Here is an 18,868-nt window from a genome sequence, read left to right on the forward strand (position 1 = left end):
AAACCCTGACCAAGCTCCAAGCCAGCCTGGCTCTGCCTTTCCTCAGCCCTTCACCACCACCATGGACACAAGTAATTGTACAGTGTAATCACATCATGGCTCATCTGAATATTCATAGCCAAGACAAAGCCTTGGAGAAGAAATGCAGGGGAGGGGCACCGAGGAGCAGTGAAATGATAAACCGGCATTTCATTTTCCAATGGAGTTGTGCACGCGGTACGAGGAAATGTCCGAGATCCAAATGTGCCCGTGTGGTTCAGAGCCTCCGGGTAGTGAGGTAGCATCACGGCCGCAGCTCCTGCTGTCCAGAGGGAAAATAAAACAACACAACAAACAGTGGCAGAACAGCCCCCAGCAAAAGTGATGTTTTGAAGAGTCGCCAACAGTGGTGAACCAGCTGCTGTTTTACCAGGAATGAAATAGTCTATTGAGGGAGCCTTATAAAGACCCCAATTAATATGTTGTGCATGTATAAGATCTACAAAGAGCCCACTGTGTTCCTCTCCCCCCAGCCACCACCTTCCTTCCCTGGCCAGTGCCAGTGGAGAAAGATCTTAGCTACCAAATAATTGATTAATCACTTCAGCAGTGACAACACCCCTCTCCCAAGCGCAAGAGAGAAAAAGAAGAAATACAAAAAGAGGCAACTGTTCGCTAATTCGGGTATAAATTACCGCTGGCTCCATCCTCCTCTTTACCTAAAAAAGCAAACCAAAACAAAACGAGAGAGAAATGTAATCCCTGTGTTCATGTGTATGTTGTCTTCATTTCTGTTGTGTTACTGTGATGTCCTTTATTAATATGAACCCAAAGTGTGGTGTTTGTCGAAGCTGTGGCTGACTCTGCCAGTGCGTTCCCCAAAGAGCTCCTATTTCCATACCACTGGTGTTTATATTCCTTTAAATGTCTAGCGCAGCACCATTTCCCCCTTTTTAATACATCACTGCTGGAATTAGAAGAATCCAAGGTTATATCCAACTTCAAAGGTTTCCAAGTCATAATGATTTTAGTAAAAGTAGAGGAGAGATCATGGAACGAGTCCCTGGCTTTTGAAGATAGGCATCACAGGGACCTTCCCCTCTCTCTCTCGCTCACTTGCTCACTTGCTCGCTCTCACTCTCCCCCCCCCCCAACTTTGTACCTCTCCTGGCTCTGAATGTCCCATGCTAACGCGGTTTAATGATATGCAAATGAAATATGCATAAAACCATTCTACTGTATGATGATTAAACACTGGAGACATTAACAGCCGACGCTCCGCTGTTTGACTGTAATAATCTTTCCCAAACATCCACTTTGATTGCAGAGTTATGGAAACCCATAGCAGTTGGCAGAGTGAGTGAGAGAGAGAGAGAAGGACAGAGAGATGCAGGGACGCATCACCCATCTCTGCATTTATCCCACTCCGGGAGACGTCCCCCCTTTGTACTGCGCTTCTACTGCTGTCTTTTGTAATCCATCCATGCGGTCGCACCAGGGCGATTAACGGGGAAAAAAACCTCTTTTCTCTTAATGTTTCAAAGCTCATTAGCCAAACGATTATTCCTCATTAACAGCGAAAGCTCATTCATTAAAAGGAAAAATATGCCCAAAAGATGCCAGCGCTGTTAATCCCGAGCCCTGTAACTGGGCTGTAAATCCCACGCTAGTATTTTCCGTGCAGAGGGGACGCGCGCCAATCCGTAGGAAAAAAAGAAAAAGAAAAAAAATAAGGAAAGAAAACAGTTTGTGTATTTTGTAAAATCCGCACGAGAGGCAATTAATATTCCCATTGCGTGACTTTATTTTTTTGTCTCTCCCTTTTGTTTCCGGCGCCCGTCCCTGGCTCAGCGCCCGGTGCCAACAGAACACCTTTCAGGATCCGCAGCAACGCAGACAACGTAAGTAGCCAGCTGTCCCCTGGAGCCCAGGCACCCTGCAGACCCCACCGAGCATGTGTGGCGCTCTCCCCTGCGCACCCTCCGGTGTGCCACCTGGGCTGCACAAGTAGCACCTTCCAAATCTCTCTATCTTCAAGTTTGTGCATGTCTGTGTGGCATGCCTCCTCCTCCTTCACTCCCATAGTGGATCTTGTAAAGGGCTCCAGCTCGGCCCCATTCATCTCCCTGGTGATAGCAGAGAATGTAGATAAATCTCTGACTGCCTGCTTGCTGCTGGAGTATGATTTTTATTTTGTCTTCTGTGTATACCTGGGTCAAAAAGTGGGAAGTATACCCACATGCACACACAGCATGCAGCTCACTCGCTCTCTCCCTCCTCTCTTTCTCTCTTTCTTTCGTACACACATGCATATGAAGCTCTGTGTATACATATGTATGCGCGTACACATACACGCACACACACACAAACACATAGACACTTGTGTACACGCAGATGCACACACACACATCACATGGATACACATCTACATGTCTGAAGATGTCTCCGGCTGTGTGTGCATGTGTGTGTGTGCGTGTCCATGCACACGCAGTTGTGTGCGTGTGTGCATACACAGCTAGGCATCGCTCCACTTGTCTGTAAACATTCCCTCTCCTCCCAGCAGAGGCTGTATGCCTTTATGAGCCTGCCCTGCAAGAGCAGCATTCCTTCCTTGCTTGCTTGCTTGCTTGCTTGCTTGCTTGCTTCCTTCCTTCCCTCCTTCCTTCCTTCGGAGCCCTGTTTGGAGACCTCTGTGCTCCCTTCTCTGTGTCTCTCCCGAGCTGCAGAATTGGCATCTTTCCCTGAGGTTCTCCGAATGGCAAATGGCATCAGCTGTAGGCTGCATTCTTGCAGCTTCCTATGGCATTTCTCCATCGATATCGGCTACTCCCTTTTGTTTGTTGTTGACTGGGCTGGGTGGGTTCTTTTTGGAGTTAATTATAAACGAACCTGAATGGCAAACACGCCAACAGCTTGCAAAAAAAAAAAAAAGCCCCACATGAACGCCGTCTGCTGCAACAGATGCCCGGATTGCCCCTGGCACGGAGGATGGGCACAAGGGGCTGCTTGTTGTGGTGTTCCTTTTTGCTGGCGTCGTTGCTGGCGTTGCCTCTTCCCCATTATTTTTAAAGACTCCAGGATGCTGGCCTCGGCTTGGAGCGGAGCGGTGTCATGGCGGAGACGACGGCCTTTGTCTCACCGGGTGTGAAAGCATCCGTTGTGCTGGCTCCGCTGCGGCAGAATGACGTTTAAAGGGGGGAAAAAGTGCTGGAAGTCAGAGCTGTGCCTGGCTGGCGGGGGAGTGCCCCGGTGCCCTGTCGCCGAGTGCCTGTGTCCGAGGCAGGGCTCGCGCTGGAAGAACCTAGTCTGTAATCCTGGCACTCGCGCCTTCGGTTGCTGCTTGCTGTTTGCTCCTGGGGGTCTGGATAATCTCCCTTAGCTTTACCGCACTGTCTGGCCCGCATACAGGGCCCCCGTAACATATACCCGCTGCTGTTATCACACGGAACTGTGGCGTTGCCACTGAATGGATGGCACTGTGCCAACTCTTTTGCCATCCGCCCTTGCAGCTTTTCTTCTTTCCTCCCTCCCTCCCTCCCCTCCTCCCCCTCCTCCCATCGACTTGACGTTAATTAACACACGGGTTAATTGATTTTAAAAGCTGAAGAATTACAGTTAACTTTTCCCACAGGGTACAGACGCCAGCCGCTTGGCACAATTCTGCCTTTCGCGCTGGTGCAGGGGGGCAGGGAAAAGCCCGCAGCAAAACTAGCAACGGCTGAGAGAGCCGTGCCTGCTTATTGGAGTACGGCTGATGGGAGCCGACGTGCCACTGCCTCGTCCTCCACAATGTGTTGCCATTCGAGTTTGTTATAAATAATCACAGCAACCCACCTCGCACCTCCCCTTGCCCACCCTCCCTTCAGAAATGAACGCTCTGCGGAAGTTTCAGTGGGAGCAAGTCTCCCCCTGCCCCCCAGGCTGGTGGTAACAAATGCCCTCTCGCTGCCTGCCGCCTTTCGCTGGGTGGCTCGGAGGAGAGGGCTCCCCATCCCAAGGCATTGGGAGCGGCAGGGTGGGGAGTGGGAACGCTTTCGTCTTCCCTGCGTTGGTGCTGTGTCCCTGTGCTGTTTTTTCTCTCTAATTGGCTCAGATGCATTGCTTGTGGGGAGGAATCTCAACCAGGGGAAAGTTGGTTCATTGTAATTACGATCCAAATTTACCACGGGAACGCTTTGTTTTCCCTTGCGCTCTCCCGCGCCCTGCTCTCTGCTGCAAGAAGGGTGGGGGACAATGCAGTTAGGGGACGTGGCAGTGCTGGGAACTTGCTGCTTTCACCTTTCGTGCTTTCATTTTATTTCATTTTGTTTTTTAAAAGCATGAAGCAAGTGAAGCGACAAGAGGAATCCATTATGCAAATCAGGTCACATTTGCATAATGTCTCATGACTGGAATATGCAAATAGGCTGTATAATTTATGAGTGCCAGTGTCTGTCTAAAAGTGTTTCCCATAATTTATAAAAAGTGAGCCTGAGAGACGTGGGGAAGGCGGCTTGGCTGGCTGCCCTGCCAGGAGGGCTCTGAGCAGTCTCCTCCAAGTGTTCCCTGGTTGCAGCAGCAGACGTTGCGCTGCCAAATGCTCACTAACCCACAAGAGGCAAAGCTCCCCTTTCTCTCTCCGGCTCCCTGCTGCACACATGATTCCTTTCTGTCCCTCCCCTCGCTTGTGAGTTCTCCACAGCCCCTTCGACTGGTGCACCGGGCTCCGTGACTCATTGGAAAGGAAGGGTGAGCCCAGCTGCCATTCACCTCTTCTGACTGGGGAGAAGAGACTGCTCCTTCCAGCGGGGCTCTCAGACGATCCAGCTCAATGGGCGCTGCGTGTCAAGGACTGGTGTTCGGTGGTGTTTGACGTGGGTCATGCCCAGCTCATGCTTTGAGCGAGGGATCTATGCCTGCCTTTTTGAAGAGCTGCTGGTGCCACTGTGCAGAACAAGAGTCCTGGAGCTTCGTAGCTGGAGCTGTTTCTAGTTTCAATGACCAGTCTTCAGAGTGCTCTGAAAGCACAGGACAGGTATTGAGGCTCTTTCTGTGCTTCACATTCCCCTGGGCACCAGGGCTCATGTGCTTGGTGACGCTTGTCGGAGCCAGCCAGGTGGGCAGGCTGTGAAGCATGGGAACACGCCCAGCTCTGTGGTCCAGGTGGGAGTCATTTTGATCACAAAGTGCACTGCGTGCTGTGGCGGTGACACGTCACGCACAGAGCAACTGCGCACTGTGCAGGCTGGCCTTGATGCAGAAGACAGAGCGGTCAGGGCTGGCAGCAGCTTTTGGCCTTGGGTCCTCTATGTGCAGGTGGGCCAAGAAGCTGCTTTCCGGCAGGGAAAGGTGCTTAGCTTTCCACACAAGTCAAGCTTTTTGTGTAAAAACCAAGTGTCTTCAGCTCTTCTAGCACCAAAGAAAAGCTGCTGAGTGTGACTAGCTGCCTTCACTGGGGAATGCATAATTCATGGGGGTTTCATCGGGGTGTGTAAAGTCCCCCTTTCAGAACTCACTTTGGGAAGTTATGGAAACGCACCACGTTTACCAGCACTGACTGTGCAGCAAGGCTTGATTTCAGCCGTATAGGGCGGAGCACATCTGTAACATTAACGAGTGACTGTGCCATCCTGCGTTGCTGTATGCAAGTGAAATAGTGCAAAGGACCCCAAGACAGGAGCACCCAGATGTTGAGCTGCCTGTCCCCAGGAAGACAGAAGATGTGGAAGGGAAGGCGACAGGTGAAGAAAACAGTGACAGCCTTGCACACCTGTAGGCTGCAGAGTGGAGCCCTGCGCAAGCCTGGGTGTGCACTACCTTCTTCCTGCGTGAGAGGTGGCAGCGGCCAGCAGCCCCAGCTGTGCCCCAGACCAACAAAGCTGAGACCCTGCCTGCAGCCTATGAGCAATGAGTGCGTGCAGCGTGCCCTGTGGGGATGTTCAGGAGCCAACGGGGTCCTCTGGCAAGCAGCAGGTGTTAGCCCTGCGTGCAGTGGGATGCAAGTGCAGAGCACCAGTGCTGCAGCCCTGGTGACTGGAGGGAGGGTGGTCATTAGCAAAGAGAAATCGTCTGCCTGCTTAGGACAGGGCAGGGAGTAGCACCAGAGGGGAGGATGCTCTGTCTTTTCCTGCTGCTGTTGTGAGAAGACTTTGGGCCACTGGAGGCCAGCACGATCCTTTGAGTCAGGAAAATGGCTGTGAAGCTGCCAGAGGCCTGGACTTCCTCCCCACCTTGCACATCCTTGTATCGCTTCCTGTCTACAGTGGCCAGCAGATCCGCAACCCCTCTCTGTAGGCCATTCTCACCAGCCCGTTCAGCAGATGCATCCACATCTAAAGGAGCAGGGCTCTCCCTGCTCCCATGGAGCCAAGAGTCACCATTCAGGACACTTGCGGGCCAGCTGGACTCTTATGGCTGATGCTGGAGTTGCTGGTGCTGCCTGATGCGCACGGTAGATGTAGCTGTTCCCAGTCAGCCTCATGGCAAAGCAAAGGCATCTCACATGAGCAAGGCTGCTCCTCTGAACTCCGGGTGTCGCATCAGTCTGCAGGAAACCGCATGTCCACAGAAGGGGGCTGCCTGGTTCTGTGCATTTACCGTCAGGTCCTCAGTAATTGTGGGGCAGGGACTGAGGTATCACCATCACACGGGATCAGGGGGAATACTGCCTTATGAAACTGAAGACCCTCAGCAGTCTCTGTTTTGTACCCCTGCCATTTGGAGACTGCTTCTGTAAGAAGTATGATGCGCCTTTTGCTTAGCACAGCCATAGATGATTTTTCAGGTGAGAGCATGGAAATTCCCCTGGCACAGGGACTGAAGTGTCTGTATTTCTCTCCAGCTTTTTCCAGTCCTTGCAAGTATGGAACTACAAGACCTTAAACTGCACAAACACAAGACTATCTGGTTGGCTGTCTTCACCGTGTGCACGCTGTAGTTTCTTCTGGCCCAACCTTTGCCTCTGTGCCAGCTGCCCGCCCCCTTCCTGGAACCGTCTCTCTTTCGTGCAAGGCTTGCTGTGCCCCCGTCTCCCCAAGCTAGGATCCTGGGGCACCCTCCATCCTCCCTCCCCAACACAGACCCTATTCCTGTCTTCCTGCCACCAGTCCTGTTTTCTTTCTGTCTAGAAAAGGCACTGCTGAGGGATGTGACATGCTATACTTGCTGGTTGGAGAAGTGAACTAGGCAGTGATGTACTGGAAGGGGTTGCTGGCTGCTGTCAGATGGACGAAGCAAAGTGCCCTCAAGCTAGGCATAGAGCTTGCTGCGCTCACCACCTATTCATTACTGTTGCTTTTGCAGACATTTGCAGGTCTAACCAGCAGAGCCCAGTGCCAGCCAGCTCGGTGCAGGTCAGGGCAGCGGGGGGGGAGTGTGAGGACGGGGGGTCTGATGCCCCATGTTTGTGCCGTGACGTGGGCAGGCCAGGGCACATCCCATAGCTCAGCTGGAACTTGTATTGATTGCTGCCAGGTGTCTTCATGGGCCTCGTCATGGAGCCATGGCAGGTGTCCCAAGAGGAACTGCCCTCGGGGGTGAGGCCTGAGTGTTGCGTCTCTGGATTGGTTAGACCCAGGTGCCTGAACGAGCGTTTCTGAAGGGCCGCGGTAGGCACTGGCGCTGTGCAGTGCTGGTGTCTGCACTCCTGTCCTGGGCAGGGGAGCTGGACAGCACTGTTGCAGGAAGGGGGCACCTTGTTGGCAAGCTGTGGCTTTGCATAGAGGCAGGGTGGAGGTGAGTGGTTGTCTCACCTTGTGCCAGAAGTGTGCTGATAGAGAGCGTGGCGGCTGCAGGCTCCCAGTGCAGTGCTCTGCCTTTGGCTCCATAGAGCATGCCCTGGGCTCGCCAAGCTGTGGTGCCAGCGGATCCCCATCGTGCAGGCAGCCCCCGAGTGCCTCCAGGCACAGTCTGCTGGTTGGAGGGGCTGGGGCTGGGCCCTACTTGGTGTGTGGACATCCTGTTTGTGTCAGCATGTCCCAGGCTAGTCGCTACTCATGTTGGTTGGGTAATGGGAGCTTTCAGTGGCTCAAAGTTTTGGGGCCAGAGAGAGTGTGTTGCATTGGAGCAGCCTGGAGGAGGTGGCAGAGCCGTGGGGTGCTCTGGTGAACAGGGTTTGGCCCTTGAGCACCTGCCTGCTGCAGATGGAAGGGACATCTGAGCTCTGCTGATATGTCTTGGAGGCCCTGGAGCTGCACACTGACAGCTGTGGGCAGCACATGGAAGGACGTCCCTTCCTGCTGTCCCAGCACCAATATGGCCAAGTTGCACTTGAGTCAGTGATTTGCCTCTTTGACAGCCATGTCCCCACGCCTGCCCATGGTGCATGTGTGGGTACATGTGTGTGAATGAGCCTGTGGCCCCATGTGCTGTCCCCGAGCTCAGTGTCAGTGTTAGGCAGGAGCAGGAATGAAACTGTCTTGTGGACCCTGTGGGGGAGGGAAAGGAGCTGCTGGCTGGGCTTCTCTGGGGTCTGCTCCAGGGGGTCCACCGATCACTGTGGCGGGAAGCCAGCACAGCAGCCCTTCCCTGGCACTTGCCATGCTGGAGGCCGTTGATAAGGGCAGTGGCATCGGCATGTCTCTGCCTAACCTACTGACCTAACTCGACCCGCTGTCCCCACATCACGCAGCGTGTTAGACTGAAGCCTCCTGCCCTCCCCTGTAAGGCCTTGTACAAGTCTGACCAGCCCCGTGCTGAAGCTGGAGACACTGTGAGTGCAGAAAACCAGCAGTGCTTGAGGCAGCCTTGGGGAAGGGGCTTAGTGGGCCAGGCCAGCCCTCAGCAGAAGGAGCCTTGTTGCAGTGGGCCAGAGCCCAGGCCACTGCACTCTTTGCTCTGCAGCAATTGCCTGATTCTCCTTTTTGTACTGTGCCCAAACCCAGCAAGCCGCCTGGGCCCCTGCCACAGTTGCGGATGCTTGGAGCGTTCCTTGTTGATGGGTTTGTGGCAGGACCATCACTGGCAGGGTCGATCTAAGCTCCTTTTGCTTGCATAGCAAGCCAGTGGCCAGTCTGGTCCCTGTCCCTGAGATTGCCATGGCAGCTCCAGGAAGCTGTTGTGCTCCCACAGCCACCGTCAGGTGCCCATGCAAAGCTCTGCCTCTCGGAGCTGGGCTCATTCCCTCTTCCTGATGCTTGTTATTAATTTAGCGATGCCTTGGTCCTTTGCTGCCTCATGGGATCCAACCAGCTAGCCTGAGTTCAGGGTTAGGAAATGGAGCCTGGCCTGCTAGTGAGGACAGGCTGCTGTGATAGTGATGGGCAAGGGATGCTGCTGACAACCCAGCCAGGCATCTCTGTGTGTAGCTGTGCATGTGGCTGCCCGGGCATCTCTGGGAGATGCGATGCCTTATGCAGTTACTGGTGCCCAGGCGGAAGCAGGCTCTTCCCCTTTCCTGACGTCAGGACACCTCTGGGAGGTGTTGCTGCCCAGTGGGCCCATGGAAGATGCCACTTGCGTCCACTGGGGTAAAGCAGGCCTTGGAAGGCATCACAGACGTGCTGCGGGGATGGCAGGCCCAAGAGGCACGGCTACAATCTGCAGCACCAGCCTCGCCCTCAGAGGATTGTGGGGCACATGGGTCCTGTCGTGTCTCTTCCCACACGATCCCCTGCAGACCTCTGCCAGGACACTCTCGGCATCCCAGTAGCAAGTCACCACATGCTCCAGTGCCTGCCGAGTGCCCGTGCTTGGCAGCGACCTGACTGCGTGGGGCTGATTGCCTGGTGTCTGTCACTAACAGTGGTGAGCAAAGTGTGTAGAATCTTTAAGTCTTTAACAAATCTCTCATTAATCCCAGCTAAGTAGATTAAAGCTTACTGCAGGCTTTAAGAGGAGGCAAGCTGCTCACTCATAGGGCACTGACAGCATACATGGGGAAGGAAAAGTCCAGCAGGGGGGCTTGGACCTTGTATTTCCTTTGCTCTAGCATGAGGTGGGAGTGAGGAGAAAATGTTCCCCTGGATGTGGGGTCAAGTGGAAGCAGATGTATGTGGAGATAGCACCTCCTTTGGCTTGGCATCGAAGTGCCCCCCAAGCCCCTTGGGCCACTAGTCTGCGCTGCTGGTTCCAGGGACTTGCACAGGTTCCATGCACCTGACCCCTTAGCAATGCCGGGGTCCCCATGAGCCTCAGGCCCAGCACGCGCTGGGGGCTGCCGTCGCTCAGGAGGATGCCGGCTCTTCAGAGACCCCCATAACATCTTCAAGGCACAAGCCAGGCTCAGTGTGATGCACAGGCCCTGAATTTCAGAAGGCCTGAGCACAGGTATTGTCTCGTGTTGCACCTCAGGCCTGCTTACTTGCACGTGGTGTAATGGTGCTACCTATGGATAGACAAACATGGAAGGACTGGAAAACATAGCTGGAAATCCGGAAGCAGGGTGGGGGTTGTGGGGATGGGGGACAGCTGTTTGCCGAGACTCCTCTGGCTGGACCTGCCAGTGCTGTGCCGCGGGTGCCTGGACAGCAGTGATGCAGCTTGCTCCTAAGACCCCCGGTGACAAGCTGTGCAGGAGACGGTGAGTGGGTTCACTGAGCTGGTCACCTGGCAGAAACAAGACTTGTTTTGCAGGGGGGGGTCTTGTGACCGTGTGCAGCCCAACTGAAGAGCGCTGGCAAGCAGAGCCCCAGGCAGCAAGGGCCCTGCGCTGATGTCTGCCTGCGAGTCTCCTGTATTCCCAGGGTCAGGCCTAATGGAGCGGAGCAGCCCCTCTGTTTCCGAGAGGTCCCTGTGCCTGGGGAGCAGGGTGGCTGGGCCTGCACTCTGCCTCGTGAAGGACTGGGTGGGGGTGACAACTCCACTAAGGCTCACCAGGCCTCTACTCCCCGTATGTTAGTAGAGGAGACAAGGCTTTAAAGCTGCAACAGCAGTCATCCTCTCAAAGCAGCGATACTGCATTTTAACAGCATGACCTTTCTCCAGCCACATCGGGGAATCAGCTGAAAAATGGCAGGGGCTGCCACAAATACAGTGAGTTGTTCATATTGTCATCCTCAGGTGATCACAGAGCAGTGCAGCTAAATGCTGAGCTCTGCTCACCTTGTTCCCCAAGCACTCAGCTTCCTGCCCCTGCAAACTGCCTGAGGGTGCAGTAAGTAGGTTAATGCTTGCTTTAGGGTTAGCCTGAGGGTTGAAGTTCCCAATAGGCAAAGCCGAGTTCTGCTCATTCTGTGCGTGTGGAAGAGAGTGAGTGTGAGAGCTCGGGCACACGTGAAGCCTTCCAGGTGATTTCCTTCCCCCAGTGCTGTTGTTGTGGAGAGTTGTTCCTTCATCACTGCCGCAGCAGCACAGTGCGGTGGACAGCTCCTGACCACATCCCACGCACGGGCTCAGGGCTGGTTGTGTTGTAATGGCATCGTGCTTGTGGGCTCTCTTCAGTGTTTGTCACTCCTCGTACGCAGCCGTTGAATCCCTCCCTGCGAATGAACATGTAGACAGTGGCGTTCATGTCTCTGGTTGTGACTTGCTGACTGCGCAGACAAGTGGGGAAATGGCTGCTGCTTTTCTCAGCTCTGCCTACCCACCGGATGCCCTCCCGGCTTCCTGCTAGCAGAGCTCCAGCCGTGCTTGACAGGCAGCACAAAGTCTGCCTGTGTGGGCACGCATGGGGCAGCGGCTCCTGCAGCCCGCTCTGCCTGTGCCAGCGCCAGCCAGGAAGAGCACCGGGAGCAGCCTCAGTGCAAGGATGGACCGGCAGTGCTCCCATGCGCTTGCTGGGCTGCAGTTTGCAGGGAAACCTAGGCACGTCCTGCTCCAGGGGGAGGTCACATCATGTCCCTTCAGGTCACACGTCCCCAGCGTCCCTCTGCTTGATGCGCTGCCCTGCTGTGCCTCCACCCGTGTGCCTCTGCAGCCAGGCACTCCCATCCCTTCAGGAGAGCCTGGCTCTGTGCACAGACCCCTCCTCTAACAGGCGCATGGGCCTCTGGGAACCACTGTGAGCTCCTGACCTCTGCCGCTCTCCTGACAATCCCCCTTCAGGGGAAACCCTCTCATGAGGGCCAGAGGATGCCCTGTCCGCCTTTCCCCTTCACCCATTTCTTGTAGGATGTATATGATGCGCTCCCTCTGCCCCGTTGGGGGGGCAATGCCTGAGCTCCTGCAAGAACAGTGGCAGCCATGAAGCTGGTGTCTCTTCTGTGCACTGGGCCTGAACACCAGGGCAGGGTGTATGGGACTTCTCCGTGACAGGATGTGCCCTGCCCCTCTTGGGTCACTAGAAGGAGGCTCTGCCAGGCCAGGTGGGGGTGGACTCCCTGCTGGGGCTTTTCCTGACCCCGCTGCTGGAAGCAGCTGCACATTGTAAAGCTGAGGGCTGCAGAACAAGCTCCTGTTGGGAGAGACTGGCGCAGGGGGTTGCAGACCGGAAGTGGGGACTCTGGAGATGCGAGTGGTGTCTGCTCAGGCAACGGGTTGGCATTCACAGGCTGTTCAGGGGTCAGAAGGGATCGTGACCGCTTTGAACTGTGTTTTGTCAGCTGAATCCTGTGCAAGCCTGGAGTCCTGGGAAGGGTGCCTCCTTGGTTACCCGGAGCTGGGCAAGCCCTTTCTTTCCAGGCTTGCTTGCTGAGGAGGCCCTGCGACCACCGGGTCTGTGGCCCCGACACATCTCTGATTGCCACCTTTTCTCAGCTCTTACTTCTGCCCAGGGCCTTTGTTCACTGGTGTGTTGTGTTGTTTCAGTGACTCTTCATCAGGGCGAGGGATTGAGCAAGAGGACCTGGGAGCTCAGGTGGCCTCCAAAGGGCAGCTCATTCATCAGCTAAGTGTCCAGCGGAGGGAGGCGGCTCGCAGCCACGAGAAGGCCAAAGCTGAGGTAGGTTCCTCCGTGCTTGCAGGTCCCCTGTCTTGGTGGGGGTGGCCAAAAGGTCTACGGCTGTGAACTTGAGTGCAGGGCTCTACAGGCTCCCACTTCAGCCAGACTTTCTGGCCATTCAGGAAAACGTAGGTGGCAGCTCCTTGTCGTCAGTGATGCTGGGAAGGACTGTCGAGGGCAGATAACAGGACTGGGTTGCAGATCCACAGAGCTCTGCTGAGACAAGGTGTGGTATGGTAAGGATTCCTCTAGCGTCCGAGTGACACAAGATCTGGACTAGCAGCAAATTTCCTCCAGTCGCAGGGGAGGAAAGGACAGAGTCTCTGGGGGGTGAAGAGCAGTGACAGCAGGTGTGATGCTGCAGACACAAGCTGGTCACATTGCACAGATGGTTCGTGGAGGGGCAGGAAGCAGGCATCCAGGCAGAGCAGCCTGAGGTGGGCAGGAGGAGATGCAACTGCAATGCAAGAGATTGCTGGGGCTCTGTGTGGGTGGCTGGAGCTCCTGCTGGTGTCTGCCATGCAGACAGCTGCCCTTGTAACATGCCCTCAGCGTGAAGTTGCTGGGCTAGGCCTGCCTGCAGGAAGTCCCGTCCCAGTGCGACGACACCTTGTCCCCAGTCAGCCGTAGAGGATGGAGCAGGCTGCTGCCAGGAAGTAGACGTGTGGAGCTCTGTGTGGTCCCCAGGCTGCAGTGTAGAGGAGGGGTTTGGTTTTCCTCAGGCTGCTGGGCTTTGCAAGGAAAGAACTTTTTCCCTCCATGGTCCTATGGGTGTCTGGGTTTTTGCCTTCCTAAGAAGCACTGGATGGAGCTGCAACCAAGGCTGGGGACCTTGGTTGGGGTGTGCCAGTGCTCCTGCTGGGACTTAAAATCCCTCAGGTATCCCTGGCTGGGAGGCCGTGCTCCTCCACTCGGGTCAGACTGATTGTCATATGTGGGGTTAGGAAGAAATCTTACACCTGATTAGATTGTCGTGGAAGGGAGGGAGGGGGTCACCTTCCCCTGAGGTGGAGGCATGGTCCTCTTCCTGGATCTCAAGTGTATTTTAACTGATGACTGCTGTCCTTGGAGTGGCAGTGTGTGACTGGCCTTATCTCCCTGCTTTACCTGTGGCAGGTTAAAGGCTGTTCTGGGTGTTTCAGGCCTTGGGTCTGGTTGTTGTGTGTGAAGGCTGTCCCCAGAAAGAAAAAAAGGTTTGGATAGGGGTGATCCTGCCTGAAGCAAGGGGTCCTTTCCAGCCCTACTTGTCTGTGATTCTGTAATCTGTCCATCATGTCTCCCTCTGACCATGACCTAGCCTTTCTTCATGTTCCTGCCCAGCCTCACCCCAGCTCCTTGACTGAGATGAGGCTCCTTGGCTCACTTTTCAGACTGCTTTTCTGTCCCAGACCCTTCTCTCCCCTTTGGTCTGGGCCACCAGCACTCGGTCATGACAGTCCACGTCCATCCACATGTTCCCTTCCTGAGCATCCCCCCACCCAGGTCTGGTACAGCCACACTTGCCCTCTATCAAACATAGAAATGTACCTTGAGCGGGCATCTGCACGTTCTGTTTTGGGGTGTCATCTTCTGCGCAAGGCCTCTGCTGCTTGCCCTGGGTCACTGTCATGAAATAAGGGTGCTGAGCTCACCTCCCTTATTTCATGACAGTGTAACCAAACTGCAATAATACCTGCTTCCTAGGAAAACCAGGCCACCGCCTCCTTGCCATAGCTCTCTGTGGGAAAGCCACTCTTTACAGACCACTGAGATGCTGCCCGGTGTTGCCATCATGCAGCAGTGAAAGCCACACGTGTGGGCAGAGGTCATTCCAAACATGTTGTCAGCCTCATATGACAACAATGCAGGGAGAGAGCAGCCTTGTCCCTTGGATTCCCTAGAGGAGAAATTTTACCATTTGCTCGATGGTACTAAGCTCCTTCAGCACTTGGGTGGTACAGCATTGTGCACCTGGGAGTGTGGGAGAGAAGACTGCCGTTCCCTGGAGCAGTGGGAACTGCATGAGGTAGGGTGCTTGCAGAGCAAGAGCAAGAGCTGCTCCTCGGGCATTGCAGCCGGCTGCTGTTCCCTCCAGATCCAGGAAGAGCACTGATGATCAGACCAGCTACCTCCGAGGAAGTGCACGCTGCTCAGTTTGCTGTTTGCATTAGATGTCTTGCAGTGCAGGAGCCCCATGTGCACCAGAACACAGTGCATGGACACGAGGTTGACACTGGGTGCTCCGATCAACCATTGGGTGCAAAGAGAAAAGGAACGATGCTGTGAGTCTCCTAGGAATGATGATGATGGGGATTTGCTGCCATGTGGAACTCTGACAGCTCTTGTGATGACAGGTCGTGCTAGCCACCTCCGAGGCCAGCAGCCTGGAGTCAGGAAGCAGAAGAAAGTGAATAAAGTCCGCTTGCTCAAGTGACTGGAGTTGTTCACAGGCCCATGCAGCCAGCAGAAGCACGGTTAGCCCTGCAGCCTGCGATAGCTTCATCTCTGCAGCCCCTGGCTGCTGCCATCTCTTGCACTGGACTGATGGGTTGCCTAGTCGCACCTCTGGTGTGCAGCCTCTCCCCATTGAGACTGCCATTGCTGTACATGGAGACAGTGATGCAGCTTTTAGTGAGGTAGATGAGCTGGAAAGGTGCTAACAGGGTACAGATGCAATGTGGGTGGAAGGGTGTGGGATGGCTGTGGCGTGAGGGGTCCAGTATCTCCGTCCAGGTGCGCAGGGTCTGTAGGGCTGATAGCAGGGACTGCGGGGTCCTTACCTGGTTTATGCTGTGTTAAGCTGCCTTAAGCTGAAGATGCATTGTGAAACCAAATAAGCAAAACTGCAGAAACTTATGTGATGCCTTCATTTTGTGCATGGACTTTGCGCGACGCTGTAGCTTTGATTTAACAGACGTGTCAGTCATGCGTAGCCTGCAATAAGTATGTCTACCTAAGTCCAGTGAGATTGCTTTTAAAATGGTTTAAAATGGTTTCAGGTGATCACTTCAGACATGGCCTCAATCTCGCCTCCACTCTGCCCACATGCTCTTCCCAGCACCCCTTTGTCTGCCCGGGGCCTCTCCTTCCTCATGGCATCTCCATGGTTTCCTGTCCCTCTCCTGTCCCTCCTCAGTTTGCAGGTTCCTTACTGGCTCTCGTTTTCTGCCCAGGTTGCACTGAGGCAGACCCTAGGTAAAATGCAGGGGGCACTGACTGTGAGCAGTAGGGGCAGGGCGGTCTGACACTGCTTCTGTGCACTTCGTACAGGACCCAGGATTGCTGACTAGCAGCTTTCCCTCCTGGTCAGCCAACAGCTCAGCCCCTGGCTGAGGGTGCCTTCTGGCCCCTGGTAGCAGGCAGTTCCTCTGTGCAGATCAGCCACTGCTGCTGGTTGCTGCCCTTGCTCCTACTGGTAGGGCCTGTGCAGTCAGTCGGAAACATCTGACTTGCTGATGCAATGCATGGGAAAGCCGCGTGGGATGGCGGCATGTTGGCTTGCTTTGTGGAAACTGCAAAATGTCTGAGCAGCCCCAGCTCTGCCTTCTTGGGCACACATGCACGATGCAACGTAGTCGGCAGAGGCATCGTCATAGCGTTTTTTCCATGGGATCTTGTCCCCATCAGTGCACAGGTGGGTTTTGCTCTGGGGTTGTGTAGTGAGGCAGGTGGCTCTCTGCAGGGCCCTGGCCTTGACACTGGAAGTCATGGAGGGGACAAGCCATGATGCCAGGGGTGGGGGTGTTGAGTGCTGCCCCAGTCCAGGTTCACAGAGATCCATCCTGAATCAGCTATTGTAGACTGGAGTGATAGAGTGGGCCTGCCTGGGGCTGAAGGCCTTCCCTGCAGGGATCAGCGTCACCTAGGTCACTGGGCAAGTCTCTTGTCACAGGCCTTCCACAGGTGGCCACTGCTCACATGTTCCCCTCTTCCCAGTGTGCAGCTGGCAGCACCTGGGGCCGTGTCTGCAGGAGTGCTCAGCCCTCGCAGGTGCGGCTGGAGCATGTTTCTGTTTAGGACCCATGAAAAGCCTGGCCCTAGACAGCACTGGTCAGGCCCCTGAACATAGCAGTGCTTTCTGCACCTTGATCTCTCTCTCTTCCTTGTTGCCCACTGTAAAACAGGGGCAATGCCCCCGTTCCTTGCAATGGGGCACTTGGGTACCGCACTGACAAATGCCAGAGGCCTCCCGTGAGTAAGTGAACTGCTGTGCTCAGTGCAGGATTTGAGGGTTGCGCAGTAAAAGAGACCTGGGGCCACACACTGCCTGGCACAAATAAAAAGGAATATTGACTGGCTTATGCATCCTGTGTGCTGAATGAGCCAGGAGTCCCCTGGGAACAGTGTGTTGTATAATTAAAAACTGGACCCCAGCACATACCGGTGATGGATCTGCTTGCAGTCACAGTAGCTGCACGCTTCTTGAGCCTTTCCTAGTTCCTGAGCCTGGCTCTAACCTGAGCACTCTCTCAGCACCGTCCTGTTGTATGCAGCACTTTTTAGAAATGAAGGAATCGCATCTGTTTCCATGAGTGTTTCCTGCTCACTCCCGCTAATGAAAATTGCGCCGGCAATTCCTTGAAAGCCTTTCTCAATAGTTAATGTTAATCGAGACACCAGAGCATTCTCTCAGCTATTAATCTGCAGATAATAGAAGGCCCATTTCTTAAGTACACACAGAAGAAGGAGGAGAAGAAATACTGGCGATGACACAAAATGAATTGTCTTCCTCTGTGCCCTTGTAACCTAGGGCATGTAGTGCGGGCTGGCAGCCATCACGTTACAGATTTAAAAGTGCTGGAATCTCTCAGTTCCAGAGCAGTTGCCTGATGGATTGGTGAGTAATGTACTTGAAGAGTGCATTACCCGGCCCCAGACTAATGGCGAGCTCTTGCCCATGGCTCTTGCTATAGATCATTCATTGTGCTATTCATAAGCTCTCTGCCAGTTTGTGTCTGGCACGTGTGCTGCACCTCTTGAATGCTGCTTGCTGATGTGATGAGCCCCAAGCGAGCGTCCCCCCAGTTTGCTGGCAGTACGCGGTAAACAAAGAGAAAGCGGGGTCGGAGCAGCGGCAGTCTTCTCTCGCTCAGCAGTTTTGGAGGCAGTAGCGGAAGAAGTGTGAACAGACTCACAGCTCGGTCTGTTGGTATCCCCAGGACAGCAGTGTTGATACTGGCAGGGGAGCGAGCACGGTGCCTTCCCCTGAATTCCTGCAGAATGTGCACGAGTCTGCAGACCACGGGGTGCCCGGGCCAGGGCAGCAGCTAGGCTCCCTCTCTGCCAGAAATCAACTGGCCAGAGCCATGGTGGAGGCTGGTAGAGGTCCCGGGAGGTGGGAGCCAGCCTGTGCCTGTTCTGCGGCCCCAGGCAGCGTGTGTCTACCCAGACACGATGATGTGGGCCTGGCAGAGCTGTAGTAGCACGGAGGTGTCCAGGGTGGGACGTTGTGTGAAGGAGCTCCCTGGGTACTGGTCCCTTGAGTTTGTTCTTCTCTTCTTACAGCTTATGCAAGGCAGGCTTTCTGGAGGCTTTCGCCCTGTCACCACTGAGGGCTGCAGGTGCCCCAAACGGCCCAGTGCCATGCCATTTCCGAGTGCCGGGGGTGTTCGTTGGGTCCTCTGTGAGCACTGGCAAGGTCGGTGCTGCTGGCATGTCTGATGCGGCAGTGGGCCCAGCCGGTCTGAAGCCCCTTGCCTTCAGCTCTGTTGCCACCAATGTGAACAGCTTCCCTAGCGGTGCAAGGCTTGGACATCCAGCTTCCCTCACCTGGGCTCAGCTGTCCTGCCCCTAGCCTCTGTAGTCTTGCAGCAAATTGTTATAAACCTGAACTTTTAAATTCTTTTCTGTTCAGTCTCGGAGGATGGGGAAGTCTTTCCCTGAGTCAGTGACGTCCGAGTGGGGCGGCTGCTAAAACTACACTAGAGACCCAAAGTGGTAACAACCCTCTGAGGTACAAGATCTTTCCACACAGAGTAGGGTGCAGGGCTAGACTTACTTCTTCCCAACTGACCGAGAAACATTTTAAGTTTTCCAGTTTATGCCTCTCATAGAAATGTTTTGCTTTTTGAGGTGGGAAGCCTTTTAGTGATACAATGTTTGGGGCTTTTAAAT

General features: G+C 54.6%; 1 protein-coding gene across 1 annotated transcript in view; it reads left to right on the top strand.

The window, feature by feature from the left end:
- The window catches only part of LOC109310753 (mediator of RNA polymerase II transcription subunit 15-like), a 141,092-nt gene that overhangs the window by 86,129 nt on the left and 36,095 nt on the right, over window positions 1-18,868 (top strand). The window contains exons 3-4 of the mRNA XM_019536095.1: window positions 1,813-1,880; window positions 12,643-12,775. Of these exons, the coding sequence (XP_019391640.1) occupies window positions 1,813-1,880; window positions 12,643-12,775 (201 nt within the window). The remainder of the gene's footprint in view (window positions 1-1,812; window positions 1,881-12,642; window positions 12,776-18,868) is intronic.

Source organism: Crocodylus porosus, unplaced genomic scaffold (genome assembly GCF_001723895.1).
Source record: "Crocodylus porosus isolate Cpor-Errol unplaced genomic scaffold, CroPor_comp1, whole genome shotgun sequence".
Classification (NCBI taxonomy): Eukaryota; Metazoa; Chordata; order Crocodylia; family Crocodylidae; genus Crocodylus; species Crocodylus porosus.